The sequence below is a fragment of the Ptychodera flava genome, chromosome 13 (genome assembly GCF_041260155.1).
Source record: "Ptychodera flava strain L36383 chromosome 13, AS_Pfla_20210202, whole genome shotgun sequence".
In the NCBI taxonomy this organism is placed as follows: Eukaryota; Metazoa; Hemichordata; class Enteropneusta; family Ptychoderidae; genus Ptychodera; species Ptychodera flava.
Genome location: NC_091940.1, coordinates 11,532,517 through 11,554,607, shown reverse-complemented (window position 1 = coordinate 11,554,607; position 22,091 = coordinate 11,532,517). Strand labels below are relative to the sequence as shown.

Sequence of the window (22,091 nt, the reverse complement as noted above, 5' to 3'; positions counted from 1 at the left end):
ATGGGTGGGAGCATAATCGCTTTTGGATATAGGTCCATGGATGGGTGGGAGCATACTCGCTTTTGGATATAGGTCCATGGATGGGTGGGAGCATAATCGCTTTTGGATATAGGTCCATGGACGGGTGGGAGCATAATCGCTTTTGGATATAGGTCCATGGATGGGTGGGAGCATAATCGCTTTTGGATATAGGTCCATGGACGGGTGGGAGCATAATCGCTTTTGGATATAGGTCCATGGATGGGTGGGAGCATAATCGCTTTTGGATATAGGTCCATGGATGGGTGGGAGCATAATCGCTTTTGGATATAGGTCCATGGATGGGTGGGAGCATAATCGCTTTTGGATATAGATCCATGGCCAAGGCCAGGCCTTTGTAAAAGCAAAAAAGCCCCCCGCGCTTATATGCTGTTACAGGGCCGTTTGTTGTATCTCTATCCACAAGCAACTGTTGTTTGGTTGATTGGTGGCAAGGACATCTTTTCTATTTTGTTGGAATACCAATGCATCGAGATGTCTTGGCGACTGTTCTAAAATAGCAATGTTAATACGTAATGTCTTGAGGAGATATTGTCTGTCTTGCTTCAACAAATTGCGTATTCAAAGTGTCAATTGAGTGAATAGGGCAACTGGTCTAGCGACAACTCGGACGATTTATAAACAGCGTCGAAGGTAGAGTTACTCGTGTGAGGCGTGATTCAAAACCCATCGTGTATATGCTGCAGTCCAATTCTATAAATAACAGAAGCAAATATGGCAATGGTATGCCCGCTTGCTAGTGGAGAGGTCACTGCTCTGAGGGGCCCATCCCATCGTACGTATTGACACGCATTTAGTCATCGGGGGGAGTCACTTTCTGTAAGCTTAGATTATTCCTTCTGAGGTAAAGTTTTGCTGTTGTTCGTTACATTTAAAATATTTGAAGTGATTATTCTTGAAAATAATATTTCAATTCCTCGTACGTTGTTTTGTTTAATTCTATCACAACGTGATAGAATGTATATAACTCATACGTTCATGATTTTGAAGTAGTATGGAAAACATTTGGTGATTAAAGTTACGTCGACATAACCGCCACGGAAGAGGCAAACCCTGTACGAAATAAAGTTCGACAAAACCTATATTTGATGTGGTGAAAACATTACTGTAAACAACAATGGAAATACGGTATGATTTTGTCCCCCGTGGACGAGTGTAAATATATGTAACGGGGCACTCACATGTAAATTGCGGGCGGTCTAGAATTCTTAGTCGCGTAGAGTCGGCATTCAAAGAAGGGACTCTGGCCAGACATCACTGAACTGTGAAGTGTTTACACCCGTTGGACCTTTTATCCGTGCAGGGCAACATAGTTTGACAGTGGTTAGTACACAGACATCGACCAAGGTTTCCGTCTTTGGACAACGCTATACCGGAAAGGAATCACACTATGTCTTTTCAGGTAAAAAGTGTCCAGAAAGTTAGATGGTGTGTGTTTCTGAGGGGGGCCCAGTCTCTTTTCAGTGGACGACACGATCAGGATGATGACGACAATCCTGTCAATAACAGCTTTTTTTTTTAAAGGACCGAAGTGTCAATATTTGCTGTGTCTGTCAGCCATTTCTGTAAGGTCAGGATCGAATGAAAATACCGCGGTTGACCCGAATTTCCTGACCACGCCTGAACCATTTAGATACACGCGATGCTATCGTTTTGACCCAACACAACAGCGCACATACCGTTGCTTTCAGAACGGCACATCGCGCAGTATGGCGGCGGAAAATAGCAGTGTTTTCGCAGAGGAGGGATCGGGACGTCGACTCACAGTCACTAGAGGCATATATTGTGCGCTTTAGAAAAACAAAACGCTAAAACTTGATGTGGTAAATAGATCAACCCATGCAGTTCTCCGCCAATTCCTCAACATGATTGTCAATTCAATTCTAAAGGCCAGTTAAAGTTCATTGTCCGTGCTCAAATCAAAGTTGTGTCGGAGCTTTCGATGCGTAAGACCAGTAGCTAATTTAGGTATTCAATAGCAGAACGTATGTAGACGTATTGTCTGTCATCCAACAATCATCTTTACAAACTGCGTCGAATTTGACTGGAATTTGCCGTGATTCCATTACATTTGCAACGAGTTGAAGACACAGTTGTTGATAGTGCTCACGATTACTCTTGGCATGCTCAGAGTAGACGTAGTAGAGTAACCTTGGTAGTGGGTTGACCTCAGTGCCCTCAAACCGCAACGTAGGTCATAGGTGACATGCATACGAACACTGCTCGAGGGCGAATAACAGCTGGGCGTATTGTGTTGGGATGTAAATGATACTACGGTAACACGGCCGGGTCATTTTTTCAACAGACTGCCCACCAAGGTAGGTATCGCAGGAAAACTTGTTCGACAAATACTAATCTATTCGTGTAGAGACTGAGGCCATACAGTTATGCTTCGTGGTCGCGCGCGACCAATCGATTTTGGGGGAAGTTGGCAAATTGGCATACTACAGGGTAAAAATTACGAAAAGGGGATTTGCATTCACATTTTATGTACACTGGAAGCTGAGAAAAGTTTTGAATACTTGAAAGGAAAAAGTTTGAGGCTCCGTCATCAAAGCAAAATTACCGTATCTTGAACGCGGTTTTTCAATTCACATAGTATTCCATGAGTCCCAGTGAGCATGCTATGCTGAGCTCATGCTATGTCAATACATGTATTGCTTTCAGAGAATATAGATCAAGGAAGGACTTGTTTTTTTAAGGTCCACTACTATTCTAAATTTCCATTAGTTTTCACAGTGAACATCATGTGCAGATTTTCAATCTACGTTCTGGCTTAATTTATCGTTTAGAGCGCGCGGCGTGAGTCTGCAGTCTGTGGACCAACAAAGATATGATCGTAATCTGCCAAAACTTGAAAATTCGAAAAAAAAAAAAGATGAAAATGCACGCGACAGAAAACATTTTGGCTATCACAAACTGACAAATCAAACCATTCATAACATGCCAAAGACTATGATGTGCCGGTGAGCCAAATGCACAAATGACGTATTTAGACCGATTTTCTCAAAAAACTGTTTTATGATCCTTGCCACGCAGATCAATTGGGGTGCAGGCGCGCCGCCGGGAGGGGCCCAAGAGGATGACGAACCGAAAGCTCCCCAACCGAAGGTGTCACAAGATGATCTGGAAGAAAGCCTGACGGGAATGGGAGCTAATCCAGAAACCAAGTCAGAAACGTTCAGGAAACTGGAAACAGGGCAGGGTCAGTGTACTTTTCCAGTAGAAATTTTGTGCGTCCATCTACATATTCGATATCGTTACTATTCTCACCATGTTTGCATAAATGAGTTATGGGTTGTTTGAAATAAGGATACTTTTCAACGTTTTTTTACAGTTTCGATTCTCTTTTGCTCGTAGTTATTGTACAAAGGTAAATTATTGTGGTAATGTTTGTGGAGCTACATCGGATATAGACTTGCTCCAAGTCTGTGAGCATACAGGTATTAAAACAGAAAACAGTGAGGGGATAAACTTTAGCAGACTGTCGCGTTAGTGGTAGGCTATTTGGATAGATCGTGGGGTGAACGCGTGCGGTTGGCCCGCTTGGCCAGCCAGTAATTGCTGCAGAGAAAAGCCAATCGACTTGGGGCCAGTCAACATGGGACACAAAATTCAAGCTTCGCAGCCCCAATGTAAGCTGTGATTAATGGTCAGACAAGGAGCTTTCGATATTATAATGCGAGTATTAAAAACCTCAGAAAATTCCAGCGTAGTCTTTCGTCACCTCTTCAAAAGCGATAACATTTCTATTGAATTCCATCGTTAATTCCGAACCAACGCCTCATTTTCTCCCGCCAACAGCAAAGTCCGTATTCAGCGGCGATGTCACTGGTAGAGAAACGGTGTTCAAGAAAGTCAACCAGCCTATAGGCGGCATGCGACAGAATCTTCCAGATCCCAGCTTACTACAGTGTATTGCCTGCGGTAACAAGTTAACGTGAGTTTGCAAAAATGCTAAATCTAACTGATTTAAATTTAAGGTAGAATGCACCTCGGAGACAGATATTTGGACTTTCTGATCTACCATTTGTGGCGTTCATTTTAAAGCTCTAGATCTTGGTATAGGAAAATTTTTTCCGTGTTATATTTCCGAAAAATCGAAAATTTTATTTTTCTCCATAAAGTTATAACACAGAGATGGCGTCCATTTTGAATTTCAAATATCGGTCAATCTTGGGTAATTTGTTTCTCCAGTACCAAATTTGCAAGGTGACCCCGATTTTAATTCGTGATTTTGAAAGAGAATTGTTAAAAAATTCCTTGAGGAAAGTTTGGGCAAAAGTCTATTGAAGTCTTTTCATTTCGAGGCATATATAGTAGTACCGTCTTTTTTCTGCGGTCCTCCAGGGGGGCCTACCCATCTCTACATCGGATTTTAATCAGCTTGCTGCTTGGAAAAAAGACTGATGTTGTCCCAATTAGACGCTCGTTACGGATTATGACACCCCTTTTAACCTGTATATGTAAACTGTGTGCCTCGGGATTCCTGAAACATCATCGTGTTTCTTGTTGTCGCCGCGCCCCCGCCTCTTGCATACAGATGAAACGTATGACGTCATTCTTAGTGGCAAAGCCTACCAAGTCGTATATCTGATACGGGGAAAATAAACTCCCATTATCGTCTGCTGTTCTCAAGCAACCAAAGGAATTTTATCCGATTAATTAACGCAGTTATGCTTTACTCTCGAATGTTCACAAGCCCATACCGCTTTTCGTTTCTCCCACAGCGGCAAGTTTGTAAAGATTGGTGCGCACGGCCTTCACAATGACTGTTTCAACTGTGCAGTGTGCGGCGAAAATCTTAAAGGCAGAGGTAAAATATTTTCTCCTTGTACCAATGAACTTAGTCATTCGATGATGTCATTTTTTACGACCAGTATATTGTGTTATCGTGGCCTCAAGTGGGTGTTCTCGTCAGAAAGTGAGACTAAATGCCAGTTGATATGCCTTAACCCTGTACACTGGAAAATTGATACCCGCAAATGACATAGATTTTTATAGACTTTTGTTTTAAAAAGGACAAGAGATTAAAGTTAAAAATGATTTTGTCGGCTCAATACTAGTTGTTTTTGGTCTGATATTGCCAGGTTACTTCTTACATCAGGTTGGAATGTCCAGTATGCTGCTTGTCAGTACGGCTTTGCGTATGCATAATGAATGGGTTGGTGATATGTCCTTTCAGCATACTATTTACATGACAGCCCAGTAAAGTCAATACCGTGGATAGTAGTATGCCGTACTATGACAAAGTAAACCAATGATAGATGGTTTTAGGTAAAAAATAAATCAAAATAGGTCCAACTCTCCTTGATCAACTAACTGGCGTTAGAAAACTTCACTAAATTTATTTTATCATTTGCATTCTTAGATTTTTGGTACTCCAGATTGTAATCAGATTTTTACGAAATCCCCCAAATTATTTAGGACACTCAAAATTGTCCTTCAAGACCCATGATTTGTACCAGCAGATAAACAAGAAGCTTTTGAACCGCTCACAAATAGGTATAGAAGAGGCTGATACAAGGATCGAAATGTCAACATACTCCCCACCCAATTTGAATTTTCTGGGTCGCCGAAACACTGCATGATCACATGTTCAATTTTGAGCAAATAGACATTAATGTTTAACTCAAATTGACACTGGTAACGGAGGAAGAGCACAGGAAATTCAGGTACTATTATCCAACAGAAATATGGAATTCCATATGGCGTTCTTTGTTCATCTTTCATTTGAGAAGTCTGGAATGTAACAAAACTGGTAACAAAATTATGTCAAGAAAGATTTTTGTAGATATCACATTAACAAAGAATATAAAGACAACAGTAGGACTGTCAGCAGGTACCAAGTCACATTGTTTGTTGCGAGGATTGTCTGTATTTAGGTCTTTTTTCCCAAAACAACCCTGATATTTGCAACAAGGGAAATGTTTTGAAATTGGTTCCATTGACAGCTACATTTTACTCATCTGGAGACTAGATTCAGCTCCTAATTTTATTAGGGTGTGCCTTTGGTGTGGGGCTGGGACGAAGGGAGGGGGGCAGCAGAAATGAAACATACCATGGTTCCTAAATTATTCACTCTACTTTCCAAATCGTCAATCTAGTAGCTTCTTTGGGTAGAATAGATAGTCAATTGTCAACCCCTAAAATTATGAATTCGAGATCTCATCGGTTTTACTTGAAAGGAATTCCACTTTCAAACAAGATGATCAGCCAATATCAAAGGATACTTTTTACTATCAATTTACTATCAATCTAATTTTTTCAGTTTCAATATCTATTTTATTGGAAAGACGGCAAAGACTGTTTGAAAACTATTTAATATATTTGTTAGTTGATAGTGTATCAAGATTTGGCAATGACCTTGGAAAGGGAGAATAGTTACTTTTCCAGGCAAATGCTTTGGTAGGTCAAACACAGAGAGCCAACCTTTTGAGTTTACAGTGTTATATCAACCAACCAACAACACATTTCCGTTCACTTTTCTCACAGGTTATTTCCAGAAAGATGGCAAACTGTACTGCAGAAAAGACCGGCCATTGTGATCCACACAAACAAAACCTGAAAGGACATGCACACGCTTTAGAGAAATTGATGACCATTTTGGCCATTGGAGACCATCAAAAATCACAACCTCAACAGAGTATACAATCAAATCTTTTAGCAAACTTAAACATCCTGAAAGGACTTCAGGGAATTCCCACATCCATGTTTTTCACCAGCTGTAGCACTGTGTCACTGGGACCGTAGACTTGTGACAGATAGATGTCAAAGAGAGAACGCCATAACGCAGGCCGACTACACTTAATTGGAATATAAGTGCTCCGCTCAAGACATCACACCAACAAGATGGACCTCCTTGACAACACAAATAGAAATCCAATGGTATATAAACTGAACAAAAACCTACATGGTTCTCACCAAACCTTCATCCAATTTTTCATCTAATGTAGTTAAGTTTGAAATAAGTAAAAATAATGTAGTGTTGACACACTCTAGTGGCTGCATTGCAGAGCAAAATTTGCTTTTTAGGAACATAGATCCAATTCTTCATGGCAAAATACACTGCACAACAGAATTTTCACTTTTTTGTCTTCAAGATTTCAAGTTGCATATCCATTTTGAAACCTGCCAGGTTACATGAAGGGATTTGTTTAACAAAAAAATTGCTAATTTTCAAAATACGGACCCAGGGCATCTCCTTGTAGGACATTTAATTTCCAGCTTCCTAGTCAGTGGCTATGAATAAGGGCCTCACCGTAGGGTGAAACATTTAAATTTTGTAAAGCAGAGGATTCAGTGAGAGCCATCCCACAGCGCAGAAGCCATACTTATTTACAAGTGAAATTGTTTCAAGTGCCTGACATATTTTGCCAATATTATGAACTGCTATCATTGTGCCAAATGAGTAAATTTTATTCTCAAAGTACATGCAATTGTCATTTTCTTTTTTGAACAATTTTGAACCGATCAGCTTTTCACTTTTCCCATCGATCGGCAATTTTTGAAACTTTTGAAACTTTTATTGAGTCTTTGGCTTATTTTTAGCTTGCTTGAAAATAGCATATTTTTGATAGAGCACTCTTCTCTCATAACAGATGTGTATTCATCTCATCTCTTGTATCGAAGATCGCATATACAGCATGTTTACATTTAGCCGTTTGTTTTATTGCTGGATTTTTAATTTTTACCATAAAATGACAACTGCTGGGAAAAAAACGCCTCCACTTATTTGAAGTGTGTTGCCAATGACGACCACTTCACCCATTTCACAATGCATTGTGGGTAACATCACAATCTGTAATCTAGCTCCATACAACACACTCATAAAACTTGCTGTTTTGAAACGTCACATGTTATTTCAAACTCATGTTAAGTAAAATATAAAATAAAAAGTTACATTGAAAATTAATTCTGAAACAACACGTTTATTAATGAGAACTTTTATTGACAAAAATGAACAATATGAAAACAATGGACACTGTGCTTATTCAGATGAGAACACAGTGGTTTGTCTTCTACAGTTCTGATCAACCTTTTTAATAAAAATTTTTGGATCTTTGGTTTCAATTCTTCATGTTCAGAGACAAACAATTCAGATCTTTCAGTCCCATTTTTCTGCGGATGACCTCAATCAGTATGATGAGGGGTTTTGTGTTGTTCATTATGACTGCTTTCCTTATTTTTATAATGCATTATATATTGTAAAGTCACTTATTTTGAGGAAAAGTTGGATATGCATTCACAGGTGAACATATTACAAGGGCTGAGCAGGAGACAGTTGTGCTGAAATTTAATCTTATCTGATGTTTTGCAATTAAGTTACCGGTACCTTTAATTCCACACTGCTACATTTCAAGGCTATATGACTCATCATTGGTCATAGAAAGTACGCCTTCCCTGTATGCTGCCCTCTTGTGACATAACAAAGAAAAACAAAAGAATTGGCCTGCAGCCCTTATAGAGTGCAAGATCTAACATTGAGAAGTCAAACACTCAATGTATATTTCATTCAAAATAGAAACCACAACAAATAATATCAAAGAAATTAATTTGTTACATGAAATGCATTTTCCTGAACTTTTTACTTTTGTTTCTGGTGTTTCAACATCTTTTGTGTCCATGGAAACATCACCATCATGCAGGTATGTGCCATTGGTACACTGGAATGTGTCACTGTTGTAGTATTCCCCTGGAATGATGCACTGACATCGGAACTGATACGGCATGTACACAGAATTTGACGGACATCCAAGGTATGGGAATACAGCATTCTTCAACTGTTGAGAAAGTGGCAGGGTGAGAGAAAGCAAGACAAAAGTGGCACTAATTATCGAGGCAGTCTACAAATGATCAACATGAATCTTATATACTTCACACTCACAAACAGAAAACATCACTGTGTGGAAACCAAAGAATTTAAAATATCTTGATACTCTTCCAATTTTACTGAATCAGCCACGGGGACACAAATCATCGATGAAAATTTATCCATCAGCTGTAGTGACACAAAAACTTTTACGTCAATTCAACTCAATCATACAAAAGTTCACTGGCAATTTTACCATTGTGCCCACACTTCAGGGACATATATATCTATATACACTTTGAATTCTAAATGATGATTGCATAACCTTGTTCCATGCAAAAATTTTATTTATAGCATGGTCTTTAACCAATCAGCTGCAGTGACACAAAACTGTTGGGGCACGTCGCAAACTAAGTGGGTTTACATCACTTGACTACCAACACCTCGCCACTGTTACTTTTGGGCTAATGTGCAGCGATTCAGAAGCTGTTATCCAATTGGGTGGCTGAATCTTACTGTTCTAATTGAATAATACAAATAGACTCCCTAAGTTGCTGTGAATAGTGATAATTGACCAATTAGATAAAACCTTGTGCATACGCTGCACATCAGCAATTACTTTTGATGTAGAAGGCACTTCACAGCAATATTCAAACTCAAATCGTTTAAATATTTTTCTGGTCCATTGCTTGTTGGGACATATTTTATAGCTCTTGGAGTAAGAAACATCTTCACCGTCTTAGTTTTCAAAAGTCATCTTTGGTTCCCCATAGAGTTAACACAGGATGTTTGCCATCTTGAATTCAAATATCAGTAAATATTTATAATAAGTAATTTGATTCTCATGTATCAAACTTGGCATGATGACCCCTTAGTTTTGCTCTTGATTTGGTAAGGCAATGGTTGAAAGTTTCATTGAGGAACGTTTTTGCAAAAGTTGAAGTTGTTCACTTGTGAGGTGCATACTACCCTCAGGCTTACATTGTAATATATTGAACAAACCTTTGGGAGTTTTGCAGATGCTTCAAGATTTCGTCTCTGTCTGGCACTCCTGGAATGAGTAACCTCAATGGTTGACTTGATCTCTTTGTAGGTCATGACAGTGGATGTCATAATGCTCCTTCTATGCCTCCTGGTGTCTCTCTTCCGCCTCTTTTCTTCATCTACTTCAACCATCAGATAAAGAGATGTCATCACATAGTTCCTCTTCTGACCTGTCATGAATGTTATACAGACATCAAAGCTGCAGCCATTTGTAAGTCAAAATGTTGCTCACAGCTTACCGAACAAGGAACAACATGCTGGTGACTCCTAGCAGCTCACAGAATGTGTATATTGAGGGATGCCTGATCAAGCTGAAGTTACTTAAATAGGAACTTGCCCCTATAAAAGCCAGAATTATCGTAAATCTATGCAAATGTAAAAAAGCCATGCTTCTGATCGGACGTGCCGAGTTTGGTCCCAGAATCTCATAATTTTGACATGTTTCAGGCGTTCATTGTCATTGAATCTTGCATATGATGTCTGTGAATATATAGCAACTAAACTTGAGTCGAAAATAAACTGAAAAAAATGTTCTGGTTTTTGTCGGAGGATGCATATGTTTCAAAATGTGTTCCCTGTCCGACCATTTGACCCCTCTTTGCATATGTCACGAATCATGATCCTTCAAATTTATCACATAGTCAAAGTGATGCTATGAGAATTCAAATACTCCGGCCCAGTGTATGCAAATGGCTGCGTCATCATTAACCCCCTATTGTGTGTCCTCAGTCCTGTAATTTCCCGTTTAAGGTAGAATATGCCTCGTGGACAGATAATTGGACTCTCAAACTTTACAATTCTTTTCTTATGTAACCACTTATGGGGGTCTCATTTGAAAGTTCTAGGTGTAAGAAAAATTTTCACCATCTTAGTTTTCCAAAATTGAAAATTTTACTTTTCTCCTTAGAATTAACACAGGGATGGTGACCATTTTGAATTTCAAATATCGGTCAATCTTGGGTAATTTGTTTCTCTAGTACAAAAATTTGAACAGTGACCCCTGAGTTTTATATTTGATTTTGCAAGAGTATATGGTTGAAAGATTCCTTGATACTCAGGTACTTCATACTCAAGTAATAACATACTTTTGTTTCCCCTCACACCGGTGAGCTGAGTTTCCTTAGGCTACGAGATATAAAGACACGTGAATTTTATCTTCATATACTAGCAGGCCTACAGTCTCATGAAACACATGGTTTGGGGGGCACTTTAACACACAGACATCTGAAATCAAACCTATGCTGGTACCTTCTTGGCTAGTATGGCCAGTAAACCTCTCCTTGACACTTAAAAACACAGTAATTCTACATAGTGAAACTATTGCACTATACATAGCTTTGTGTGTATATTCATCAGCAGGGAACACGTGCATATTTTCTGAAACTCTGAGGCCATGATCTTTGTGTGTCACACAAGTTTACATGTCAGCTAGATTTAAAAGCAGCCAAAGCTAATTGGAATATTCACCAAATGCATGTTAGAAGATATTGATGGTAAATTTAAATTCACTCATTTCAGAATGATGACTATAGTATGTTACCTGACAATGCACTATTTGTGAACTCTACCCTGTGCACCTTCTGTTTACCATCGTATTCTTGTGAGTTCAACTCAGTGCCTGTTGTTGGTTTGGGGATATGTTTGGCTGTGTACTCCATCTCAGGTAACGTTTCCAAGACATCTACAGACAATATTCAGAGGAAATCAATATTACGGTAGAACAAGCCTCTGGGACAGATGTTTGCCCTTTCAAATTTTAAAAATTCTCTTCTGGTCATTATAAGTATCACGGGTCCCATTTTAAAGTTCTTGAAGTAAGTTAACTTTTCACAGTCTTAATTTTTGTAGAAATCAAAAAAACTGGTTTATAACCCCAAAGGGTTGGCGCCCAGGGATGGCGGCCATTTTGAATTTAAAATATTGGTAAAATGATAGGTAATTTGTTTCTCTAGTACCGGAACCAAAGTTTCATTGAGAAAAGTTGGAGAAAAAGTTAAAGTCTCAATTCCAAGATGTGTACTACCGTAGATAATAACAGTGATTTTTCACAGTACCATTCATTTGGATTACAAATGTAAAAGTCATAGTCAGTACAGACTGTATAAGCAAATAAGGAAAGTCACTCACAAAACTGACGTAACTGGAGGAGATGTATTTTTTCTGTTCAACACAAGGCTATTATCACACTACAACCATGGAAACCAAAACTGATTCATTTGACTGACCTGTGTCTTTGATCTTAATGAATATTGCTAGAGTATCTGCGCTGTCAACGTCTTCACCTGAATGCAGCAAATAAAAGGTTTTGCAGTGGATGGTCATATCTATCCCACTAAAGTACATATATGCTGGATGACCAGCAGATGAAATGGCAGACCGTATTATACAGATCGATACACACAACTCTAACAGAACACACATTTCAACTGATCATTGATGCTCATAACCCTTTCATCGCAATGGTTTGGCCCTGGCCCGTATCGTTTCAATGGTGATTGTGGATCTGTTCACAGGGAATTGGGGGTGAACATGCAGGGTTAAACAATAATGCTAAATAGAGGGAAATACACAACTGGAGTTAAGATGAGGCATTCCTTCATTTTCCATTCAAATTATCTTGTATAAATGTGGGAAACAGCCATGCAATGTCATACATTTTTGCTGTAATATCAACAGTTGAGGCATCATGTATTCTGGCAACTGCAATGAGAGAACCAGCGACATAAAGAGAGCTGTGTATAAGTGTGTGCTATGCCACAATAGCCAATAATCATTTACTAACCATTCCAATTTACATAGGAGTCACTGGTACTGTACAGAAACAATGGATAGCTGTTGGGGTCAGCTCGTTCCCAGGCACATACATGTCTTGCTGCGCTGCCCTCAACGACCACAAGATAACCAAAGTCATTTTTGCATCCATAGTAGTTGTGGTTGATGAAGAATCTCCTTTCTGAACCCCTGAGGGTGGAGTGCCTGTTACGAATTCAAAACAGAGTTAACAACCACTGTAAACGGGAAAGTGTGTCTGCCTACTTAACCCTTTCACCACCATGGTTTGTCCCAAATCCATTGTTTTCTATGGTAAAGTTGGACCTGTACACAGGGAACTGGGGGTGAAAGGGTTAAAGCTGGATGAAATGAATTCTGGTACATGTTAATTCATAAACTGTCTGCACATAAGCAAATAATACTAACTTTTTTTCACTGCTTAATATTTCTTGGGATTATTTAGTTCTGTTCTAGCTTTGGAAGTCAGTCATAAGACTATTAATCCTGAAATAACCTGGTGTTAAGGTATCATATGCACACATGTTAAAGCTTTCGCATGAACATGTTTGTCTCCAATTAACCCTTTCAACACTGTTATTATGCAAATGGGGATTTAATTACAATAATGCAACCCCCTGGCCAATACCAAAGCAGAATTGTTGTACAAGCATATTATCAGAGTCAGTATATACGACTAAATTGCTTGGACTGGGTACAAGATCTGTTGCATGAAATGTCAAACTTTACAAAAGAGAAATAATAAATATTGAATGAGATACAAATTATTTACACCTACATAATGGATTAAAGCACTGGGATTTCTTTAAGAAAATAAATTAATTCTGCCAGTAGGTTATTGTGACCTAGCAAACCACAGAATTCGCAAAGCAAACAATTACTTGTCTCCAGATGCAAACTTCTCTACATCTAAGCTGAATTCTGCTGACCGAATTCTAATCAAGTCGATTTAACCCTTTCGAATCATAGAAAAATATTGCCCGCAATTGTGTTTGATTTGTACCGATGAAACCAGGCTGCTTTTCTTATAACATTTTCAGTTCTGCATATAAACAATAATGTGAAGCATCTAAATAATTGTTTAAAATAATGATATCTGCTAAAAAGTACATTTAGATAGTTTCCTTGCAAATTTCAAAAGCACCGTTAAACAGTTATAAAAGTCACATTCTGCAGGTACTGCAAATGCCATACTTTTGGGCAGCAAGTTGTGACGAACTGAAGGGGTCATTCTCTGACATGACTTAGCATGTTAGTTTCTCCTGTTATTTCCACTGGGAAAATCAATAAGCTTTTATTTCACAAAACAGGTGCAACTAGTCTCCCTCCTTTCCATCACATTATTCTGTATGGCTGAAGACACAATCAGTGGAAAATTTAACTAAAATGCTATCTCCTCTCTCAATCAAGCATGATTTTCGAAATCATTTTGAATGGGAATTGAGAACAATGGTGTGCGTAACAGTATGCTTTTAGAATTTTTAAAACTAGTCTACGAATATGTCCACACATAAGAGATATTGTTGACTTCCCCAAATCTCAAACGTTACAAACCATAATGCATCATGGGATATCTCCAGTGCTGTGTGCGCCACCATGGCTTGGCCAAATCCTATTGTTATCAATGGTGATTGTGAACTTGTTTATAGGAAATCAAGTTAATTCAGAGAAAAAATGGAAAACATCAACCTTTCTATCACAAACACTATGATATACGGTGACCTGAGAAAGTTTGGAGCATTGTAATTCTGACCTTTCACATTAAACCATGGCACATCCTGCTTGGTTCAGATCCATCAGTTTCACGCTGACATGACATTCCTTACTCTTGTGAAATATCACAATCGTGAGAAACATTTCTAACGTTGGACTGTACCAAGACAGAGGCATAGTAAAAGTAAGCGTATATACCTACCCTGGAATGGAGAAATAGTTTTTGTAAGTGGTAAGGATGTCACTGTACGGTGAGACCAGTAACCTATCTTGGGAGAACCAACTCAGTTTGTCGCTTAATAAACCTTCAAACACCAATTCTAACACTGCTTGTCCCTCTGAATAGAGCACCAATTTTACCTACAGGAAAAACTAATAGGGTTAGGTACATCAATTTTAAGTACATATATATGTTTAATTAAGCTCTATCACACCGAATAAGACGTTTTTATTAGCGTTGAATTAAATGGTTAAAATAGCAATACCATAAATTTTTCAATCAAGAAAATATATGCCCATTCAGTACTTGCGATCATATGCACATTTAATGTTATCACTATTTCACTGACCTTGAGCAGAACAGTATAACCACTCCTTCTTCGTTTCTACCCAGAACACTGGAAACGTGCTTTCAAAGCAATCCTCTTATTTACCATTTCCTTTCTTGGATTCAATTTCTGCTACAGTTATTGATGTATTGATTTTGGCAGTAAGTTGACACAGAGAGACCATATGTCATCTCTCAATATCTGTTTGTATATCAAAGTCTTTTCATTTGATTTTTATTGTTCTTGGAATTTAGCAAATAAAAGAAACGGCAAAGGGACAATGTTCCATCCAAATGACATAAAATATCGTCGATGAAGTGTGTACTAAAAGGATAAAGTACCGCTAGATGAATATAAGGATGAATAAATAAATAAATAAAAAAAGAAAACAATAGATGAAACATACATGACTCACATAGGTAGACTTGATGGCTGTATACTAGCTTGATACACAGTATGGCTATAGATCACTTTGACATAGAACATGTGAGAGACCAACTCTACTTACCTCTTCAATCCATAAACTTGGCCATTTCTGGACGAGGCTACTCTTGTAATTCTTGCTATTGCCCTGAGTGATGTCCAGTTCCTTTGCTGATTCGTCATATTCATTCTTGCTCAACGATGATTTCCACAAATTAAAAACATTCTGAAGAGTTCCAGAGAATACTTTGTAAACTAAAATAAAATCTGGAAAACAGGAAACCATTGACTAAATCACAAACATCTTACATTTCATTCTGCATTTTATCCACAACCTCATCGGAAAGGAACCATGTCTCCATTAAAAATATCAAAAATGTCCTTTTCTATTTTTTTCAATCAAGAATATGCTTCTCAAATTGACTGCCAACCCCTGGGGTAACTAGTGACCTAGCAGACACAGCTCTGCTGTTTCTTGTTAAGGTAGCATGCACCTCGAAAGTAAAAGACTTACACTTTTGCTCAAACTTTCCTTAGGGAATCTTTCAACCATTCTTTTTCAAAATTAAGAAAACCAGATATGAACTGTAAATGCTCATGTGTTCATTATATATTGCAGTTATGTGTAAAGTTGAACCTTTGCCACATGTTTACAACTTCATTGAAAGTATTATGATCAACATAATGAACAATATTCACCACAGATTAACTCTATAGGTCATTAAGTATTCAAATATGTAATTAGCAGAAATATAAATAATTAATTTCTTTGACTGCTGTCATTGTATCACCACTTTATATAGCAAGTGTAAGTACCTTTGGTCGAGTCCTTCAAACTATATATTCCAAACTTTGAAAGCTCATTAGATATGCAAACTATAAATTAGCTGACATGAAAACTTAAGTGCGAAATGACTTCCAATATTGGTATAACCTAGTATAATCATCAATGTACATAGCATGTTATGCCAACTTTGATCAAATAAATCCAAGTATATATCCCTAATAAGGAAAGTTCATTAAATACACAAATTAGGAATTGGCTGAAGCAAAAATGCTTAATGCCTTTCTATAATGTTAGCCTACATAATAGTATTTTAATGTACATAGCAAGTTTCATCAATTTTGGTCATGTAAATTCAAATATATATCCCAAATTTCAAAAATTCAATAAATATGCAAATTAGGAGCTGAATGAAGTAAAAATGCTTAATGACTTTCAATAATGTCGTATCATAGTACCTTTAATGTACATAGCAAGTTTCGTCAACTTTGGTCTAGTCAATACAGATAAATATCCCTGATTATGAAAGTTCATTAAATATGCAAATAAGGAATTGGCTAAAGTTCAAATGCTTAATGACATTTAATAATGTTCTATCATAGTATCTTTAATGTACATAGCCAATTTCATCAACTTTGGTCTCGTTAATTCAAATAAATACCCCTAATTAGGAAAGTTCATAAAATATGCAAATTAGGAATGGCTGATGTAAAAATGCTTAATGACATTTAATAATGTTCTATCACAGTATCTTTAATGTACATAGCAAGTTTCATCAATTTTGGTCATGTAACTTCAAATATATATCCTTAATTTCAAAAGGTCATTAGATATGCAAATTAGGATTTGGATGAAGTAAAATGCTTAATGACTTTCAATAATGTTAAATCATAGTATCTTCAATATGCATACCAAGTTTCGTCAATTTTGATCGAGTAAATTCAGATATATACTCCTAATTAGGAAATTTCATTAAACATGCAAATTAGTAATTATCTTTCACCACCCTTAATATCTTTCAAAGCTGATATATCTTGGTGTGATCAACATTTGTAGCGAATCTCATCAAATTGTGTGCTGTCGTTGTCAATATATATCAGTTTTTTCTAAAATCATTAATTATGCAAATGAGCAAAAAGTAAGCAAGCCACACACCCCAAAAACTAATCAGTTCTTGCCATTTGCAAACTGAATCTATGTACCAGATTTGATTCTGATCTGATGAGCCGTTTTGAGATATTGAGTACACAGACAGACAGACAGACAGACACACAGACAGACACACACACACACAGACAGACAGACATCGCTGCGACATATGCTCACGTGTGTCAACACGTGAGCAAAAAATCAGGGTCACCATGCAAATTTTGGTACTAGAGAACAAATAAGCCACGATTTACTGATAATTACATGTAGAATTCAAAATGGCAATAATCCCCGTTTAACTCTATGGAGAAAAATAAAATTTTCAACTTGAAAAACTAAGCCAGTGAAACTTTTCTTTTACAAATAGCTTTAAATGAACTCCCACAATTGGTATATCAGAAGAGATTTGTAAAAGTTTGAGATGCCGAATATCTGTCCCCTAGATGCATTCTACCTTAATAACAAAAAACTGTGAACAAAATCGATGCATGGTATGTATATCTAAAAATTAAATATGAACACGATTGAAATATCTGTTCTTATTATAGTTTTTTGGCATATAATTTACGGCAGTCCTGGGAGCTGAGCTAGAAATTGAATTCTTAATTTTCTAAAGAACAAAACGGCAAAGTGCTCCATTTTCATTTTCAAAATCTAACTGGCCCCTAAAAATGCACATACTAGGGCAAAATCTAAAAAATACCGCAATTATACGGTGTCGCTCACATTTGATCAAAATTGGTATATACCAGTATGGGTACCAAAGATCAACAATAAATGTTGTTTCTATCTGTTCAGTGCAGGAAAATTCTACGTTGATGTTATGACAATGATTTCTGCACAGTACAACCAGAAAAACAACAAGAAATATTTAAACCAGAAAAACAAGAATGACAAAAGTAATTAAGGTCTGAAACTTTAGGTACTGGATGTCAACTTTAGCAACATGCATAGCAGAAAGGCAGCTAGCGCCCTCTTAGTTTGACCATAGACGGTCTTCCTCACCTTTACTGATGGTCTTCCTCCCCTCTTCTGTCTATGGTTAAGCAGGGTCTGTTAATATGTAACAGTCATAAAACAATGACAGAAATGAGTCAAGTCAGTGGAGTTAGCCTGTCTTTAATTGACATGCCACCACTCCTGCACATTTGCAGGATTTCCCTTTTCTTACCTCATTTGACATTTTGACACTGATGTGTTCATTTGAACAAATTCACATCTCAACCCCTACATCTACCTGTACACCAAATACTGAGACGGTAGCTTTGGCAGTATGGGAGCCTTTGTGTGTGACGGACATACATCCGCACATACCACAAATATACAGACATGCAAATCAATTCAGCTTATATGATAACCTCACATTGGTATACCAAATGTGAGTAAAGAAGTATTGTTCCTGAAATCTTTAATCAGTCTAATTAAACTGAGACTAGTATACCTAACTGGGATTAGGTATACCATTCTCAGCTGGTTATGAAGTTCTCCTCTTTAGGATTAGTGGAGAAATGAAATGCTTACCGTATTCACATATAAACGCTAATTCATCATTACAACGATAATCATTGAAATTATAGTCATGGTTACCCCTGAAAGGAAAAAAAAAATATATTCATGAACACTGTAGAATTGCAGATTATCATTGCTAACTTTATACCTCATGGCTAATTTGAATGCTAGGATTTTAATTACTAAAACATGTATTGCGATAATTTAGAGTGCTAGTAGCTGTGCAACTTTTGATGAATTTTCACTACAAATTTGCTTTGAACGTCAATTGCAAGTTGATGTTCTACATCCAAAAGCATGTTAAAACACCGACTTCTTGTTTACATGGCTTCTATAAAATTCGATGGTTTGGATTTGACTTTGTCTGGATCACAGTGCAGTCTATTCAGGTACAGGCTGAGTTGACAAGCTGAATACTGTGTATATCACACATTCTTAGGGGAGAAGAACAAGGAATTATGGTTCACATTCAAAATACAAGCAACCTAGCGGCCGATATAGCTCCACTGTGTTTATGTAGAGAATAACTATTTTTGACACGTGTTGATGAAGAAGGTGGAAATCTTTGATAGCTCAATGCAGTGACCAGAAAAAAGTGGCTAAAATAAGCTGCAAAAATACACAATTAAAGATTTCATCATACTTTGAATATATCACATCGGATCATCCCTAAAGAACATGTCAACCAAAGCTATCTGATGAGTAGTTTTTTGAGAATAAAATTTCTGACCAAAAATGGCAACAATTGCCCCAAAAATAAAAATTGCAGATTTCATCATAATTTCAAAAAGATCAAATTTAGTTTACTATAGAAACCTGTATACCAAATTTCAAAGCTGTCAGAGCAGTACTTTTTGAGAAACATTTTTTGACCAAAAATGGAAAAAATTGCCCCAAAAATTCAAAATTGCAGATTTCATCATAATTTCAATAAATATCATTTAGTTCATCTATAGGAACCTGTATACCAAATTTCATACCTATCAGAAGAGTAGTTTTGGAAATACACATTTTTTGACCAAAAATGGCAAAAATTGCCCCAAAAATACAAAATAACAGATTTCAACAGAAATTCAATACATATTACTTAGCTCATCTGTAGAAACCTGCATACCAAATTTCAAAGCTTTCAGATCAGTATTTTTGAGAAAAAAATTTTTTGACCAAAAATGACAAAAATTGCCCCAAAATTTAAAAAATTGCAGATTTTATCATAATTTCAATAAATATCATTAAGATGATCTGTAGGAACCTGTTTACCAAACTGTAAAGCTATCAGATGAGTAGTTGTGGAAATACACATTTTTTGACTAAAATGGAAAAAATTGCCCCAAAAATACAAATTGCAGATTTCATCATAAGTTCAGTAAATATTATTTAGTTCATCTGTAGAAACCTGTATACCAAATTTCAAAGCTATCAGATGAATAGTTTTGGAAATACACATTTTTTGACCAAAAATGGCCAAAATTGCCCCAAAAATACAAAATTACAGATTTCATCAGAAATTCACTATATATTACTTGGTTCATCTATAGAACCTGTATACCAAATATCAAAACTATCAGACCAGTACTTTTCGAGAAATACATTTTTTGACCAAAAATGGCAAAAATTGCCTTAAAATGCAAATTTGCATATTTTTGCACAATTTGAACAAATCTGAAATAGATCATCCCTAGGGACATATGTACCAAATATGAAAGCTATCTTACTGGCAGTTTGAAGAAGAAGATTTTTAAAGATTTTTTACCAAATATGACAAAAATTGCCTTAAATGTACAAATATGCAAATTTCACCACGATTTGAAAAAATCTGACTGAAGTCAACCTAAGTAAACTGCATATCAAATTTCAAAGCAACCGTACACAAGCGGTTTTAGAGAAGAAGGTTTTTTTACCAAAAACACCAAAAAATGCCCCAAAAATACAAATATGCAAATTTCACCACGATTTGAACAAACTTAAGTAAGGTCTAAAGTGAACTGCATATAAAATTTCAAAGCAATCGGACTTGCACTTTCAGAGGAGAAGGCATTTGTTGACTGATGATGGACAACGACGACGGAAAATCAACCTATTTGATAAGCTCCGCATCGCTGACAGCGGAGCTAAAAAAAATGAAAAAATCATCAACAGTTACAGCTGCTGTCCATTCAATGGTTAAAATACACGAACAGTTGAAAACCTACTTTTCCTAATACACAGAGATTTGAAAGACTTGCAGATTTCTTTTTGATTATATACATTCACATTAATATTTAGATTTGTTGAGTATGAAAAGCATGCTACACTTCATATTGCACTGAACAGCTGTGCATTCACAAACCCTGCAAGAGGTGTGCCATGTTTCCTTTATTTTAGCTCCATAAGCAATGCCAACCATGATTTCTTGACAAAAAACAATAATGAAATTCTTCTGATTCTAGAAAAATTTGGGTATGTCCATGGAAGAACATGCAGGTGTACATTTATTGACCATCAGAGACTCATCGCGTGATGATGTCCAACTCCCAAATAGTACAAGCATGAGATCTACAAAGAACACATAACAGAGTTACATTCCCTTTAATTCCTTCGTCTAACATGCCAACGTTGGAACGTACCAGAGAGTAACACAATCTCTTGACCGTGGTAGTTGTCGGGGTTGTCAGGAATCCATGTTGCATATTGCAGCACTTCGTTGTTGGAGTACCTAAAGATGCCTTCTTCAGCGATGTCCGTCATGTCCAAGTAATATGCCCGACCTTAGATGGTGAATGGGTGAGATACAATCAAGGTTGAATGACAGTTACAAATACACTGTGCTATTCAAAACACATGGCAAAGAGTGTGTGAAATGCATTAAGTGTCTAAAGCACAAGCTTTGTGTTTTCTTTGACAGAAAAAGTCTGACTCCATCTTTCATATGAGGTTCTCATTTTGTAGACTGACAACATTAATACAGAAGTGGTAAATTGTGACAAATTTCTTCAGAGTTGGACAGATTGCAAAAATTTCAAAAGCAGTGTTTCCTTTATATCTTTGAACAAATTACTGAAAAATTTGTTACACAAGACAAGACTAAGCCATAGGGTCAATGTGAAAAACTTGGAAATTCCAACACATTTGTTCTACTTGCAACGAAAAATTGCAATAACAGTTATTCTTTTCTCAGCACAGTATCTTTGTCAAGACTCTGTGGAAAGAACGTGTTTAAAGGTATACTGTCACCTGTTCCAATTTTGCCACAGTTACCATGGAAAGAGCAAATCTAACCAATCACAGATTTTAAGCGGGT

The 22,091-nt window shown here is 37.0% G+C and overlaps 2 protein-coding genes across 4 annotated transcripts in view; one reads left to right on the top strand and one right to left on the bottom strand.

Moving 5' to 3' along the window:
- Window positions 1-1,184: 1,184 nt before the first annotated feature.
- Window positions 1,185-7,894, top strand: LOC139147410 (PDZ and LIM domain protein 4-like). Its single transcript, XM_070718507.1, has 5 exons — window positions 1,185-1,441; window positions 3,079-3,244; window positions 3,844-3,979; window positions 4,770-4,855; window positions 6,535-7,894. The coding sequence occupies exons 1-5, from the start codon at window positions 1,430-1,432 to the stop codon at window positions 6,585-6,587; spliced, it is 453 nt and encodes a 150-aa protein (XP_070574608.1). The 5' UTR covers window positions 1,185-1,429; the 3' UTR covers window positions 6,588-7,894.
- Window positions 7,895-7,969: 75 nt separating this feature from the next.
- Window positions 7,970-22,091, bottom strand: part of LOC139147409 (uncharacterized) — a 33,107-nt gene continuing 18,985 nt past the window's right edge. For all 3 annotated transcript variants that reach the window (XM_070718504.1, XM_070718505.1, XM_070718506.1), the window contains 9 exons: window positions 21,418-21,558; window positions 18,824-18,891; window positions 15,455-15,636; window positions 14,601-14,758; window positions 12,678-12,871; window positions 12,121-12,177; window positions 11,436-11,576; window positions 9,854-10,065; window positions 7,970-8,822 (listed from right to left, as the gene is read on the bottom strand). In XM_070718504.1, the coding sequence (XP_070574605.1) occupies window positions 18,842-18,891; window positions 21,418-21,558 (191 nt within the window). In that variant the 3' untranslated portion in view covers window positions 7,970-8,822; window positions 9,854-10,065; window positions 11,436-11,576; ... (3 more) ...; window positions 15,455-15,636; window positions 18,824-18,841. The remainder of the gene's footprint in view (window positions 8,823-9,853; window positions 10,066-11,435; window positions 11,577-12,120; window positions 12,178-12,677; window positions 12,872-14,600; window positions 14,759-15,454; window positions 15,637-18,823; window positions 18,892-21,417; window positions 21,559-22,091) is intronic.

What these genes read in the sequence shown, in the direction of transcription:
- LOC139147410 (XM_070718507.1), top strand. An exon ending in GAAACTGGAAACAGGGCAGG is followed by an intron (nt 3,245 to 3,843) that starts GTCAGTGTACTT and finishes TCCCGCCAACAG; the next exon opens with CAAAGTCCGTATTCAGCGGC. An exon ending in GCCTGCGGTAACAAGTTAAC is followed by an intron (nt 3,980 to 4,769) that starts GTGAGTTTGCAA and finishes TTTCTCCCACAG; the next exon opens with CGGCAAGTTTGTAAAGATTG.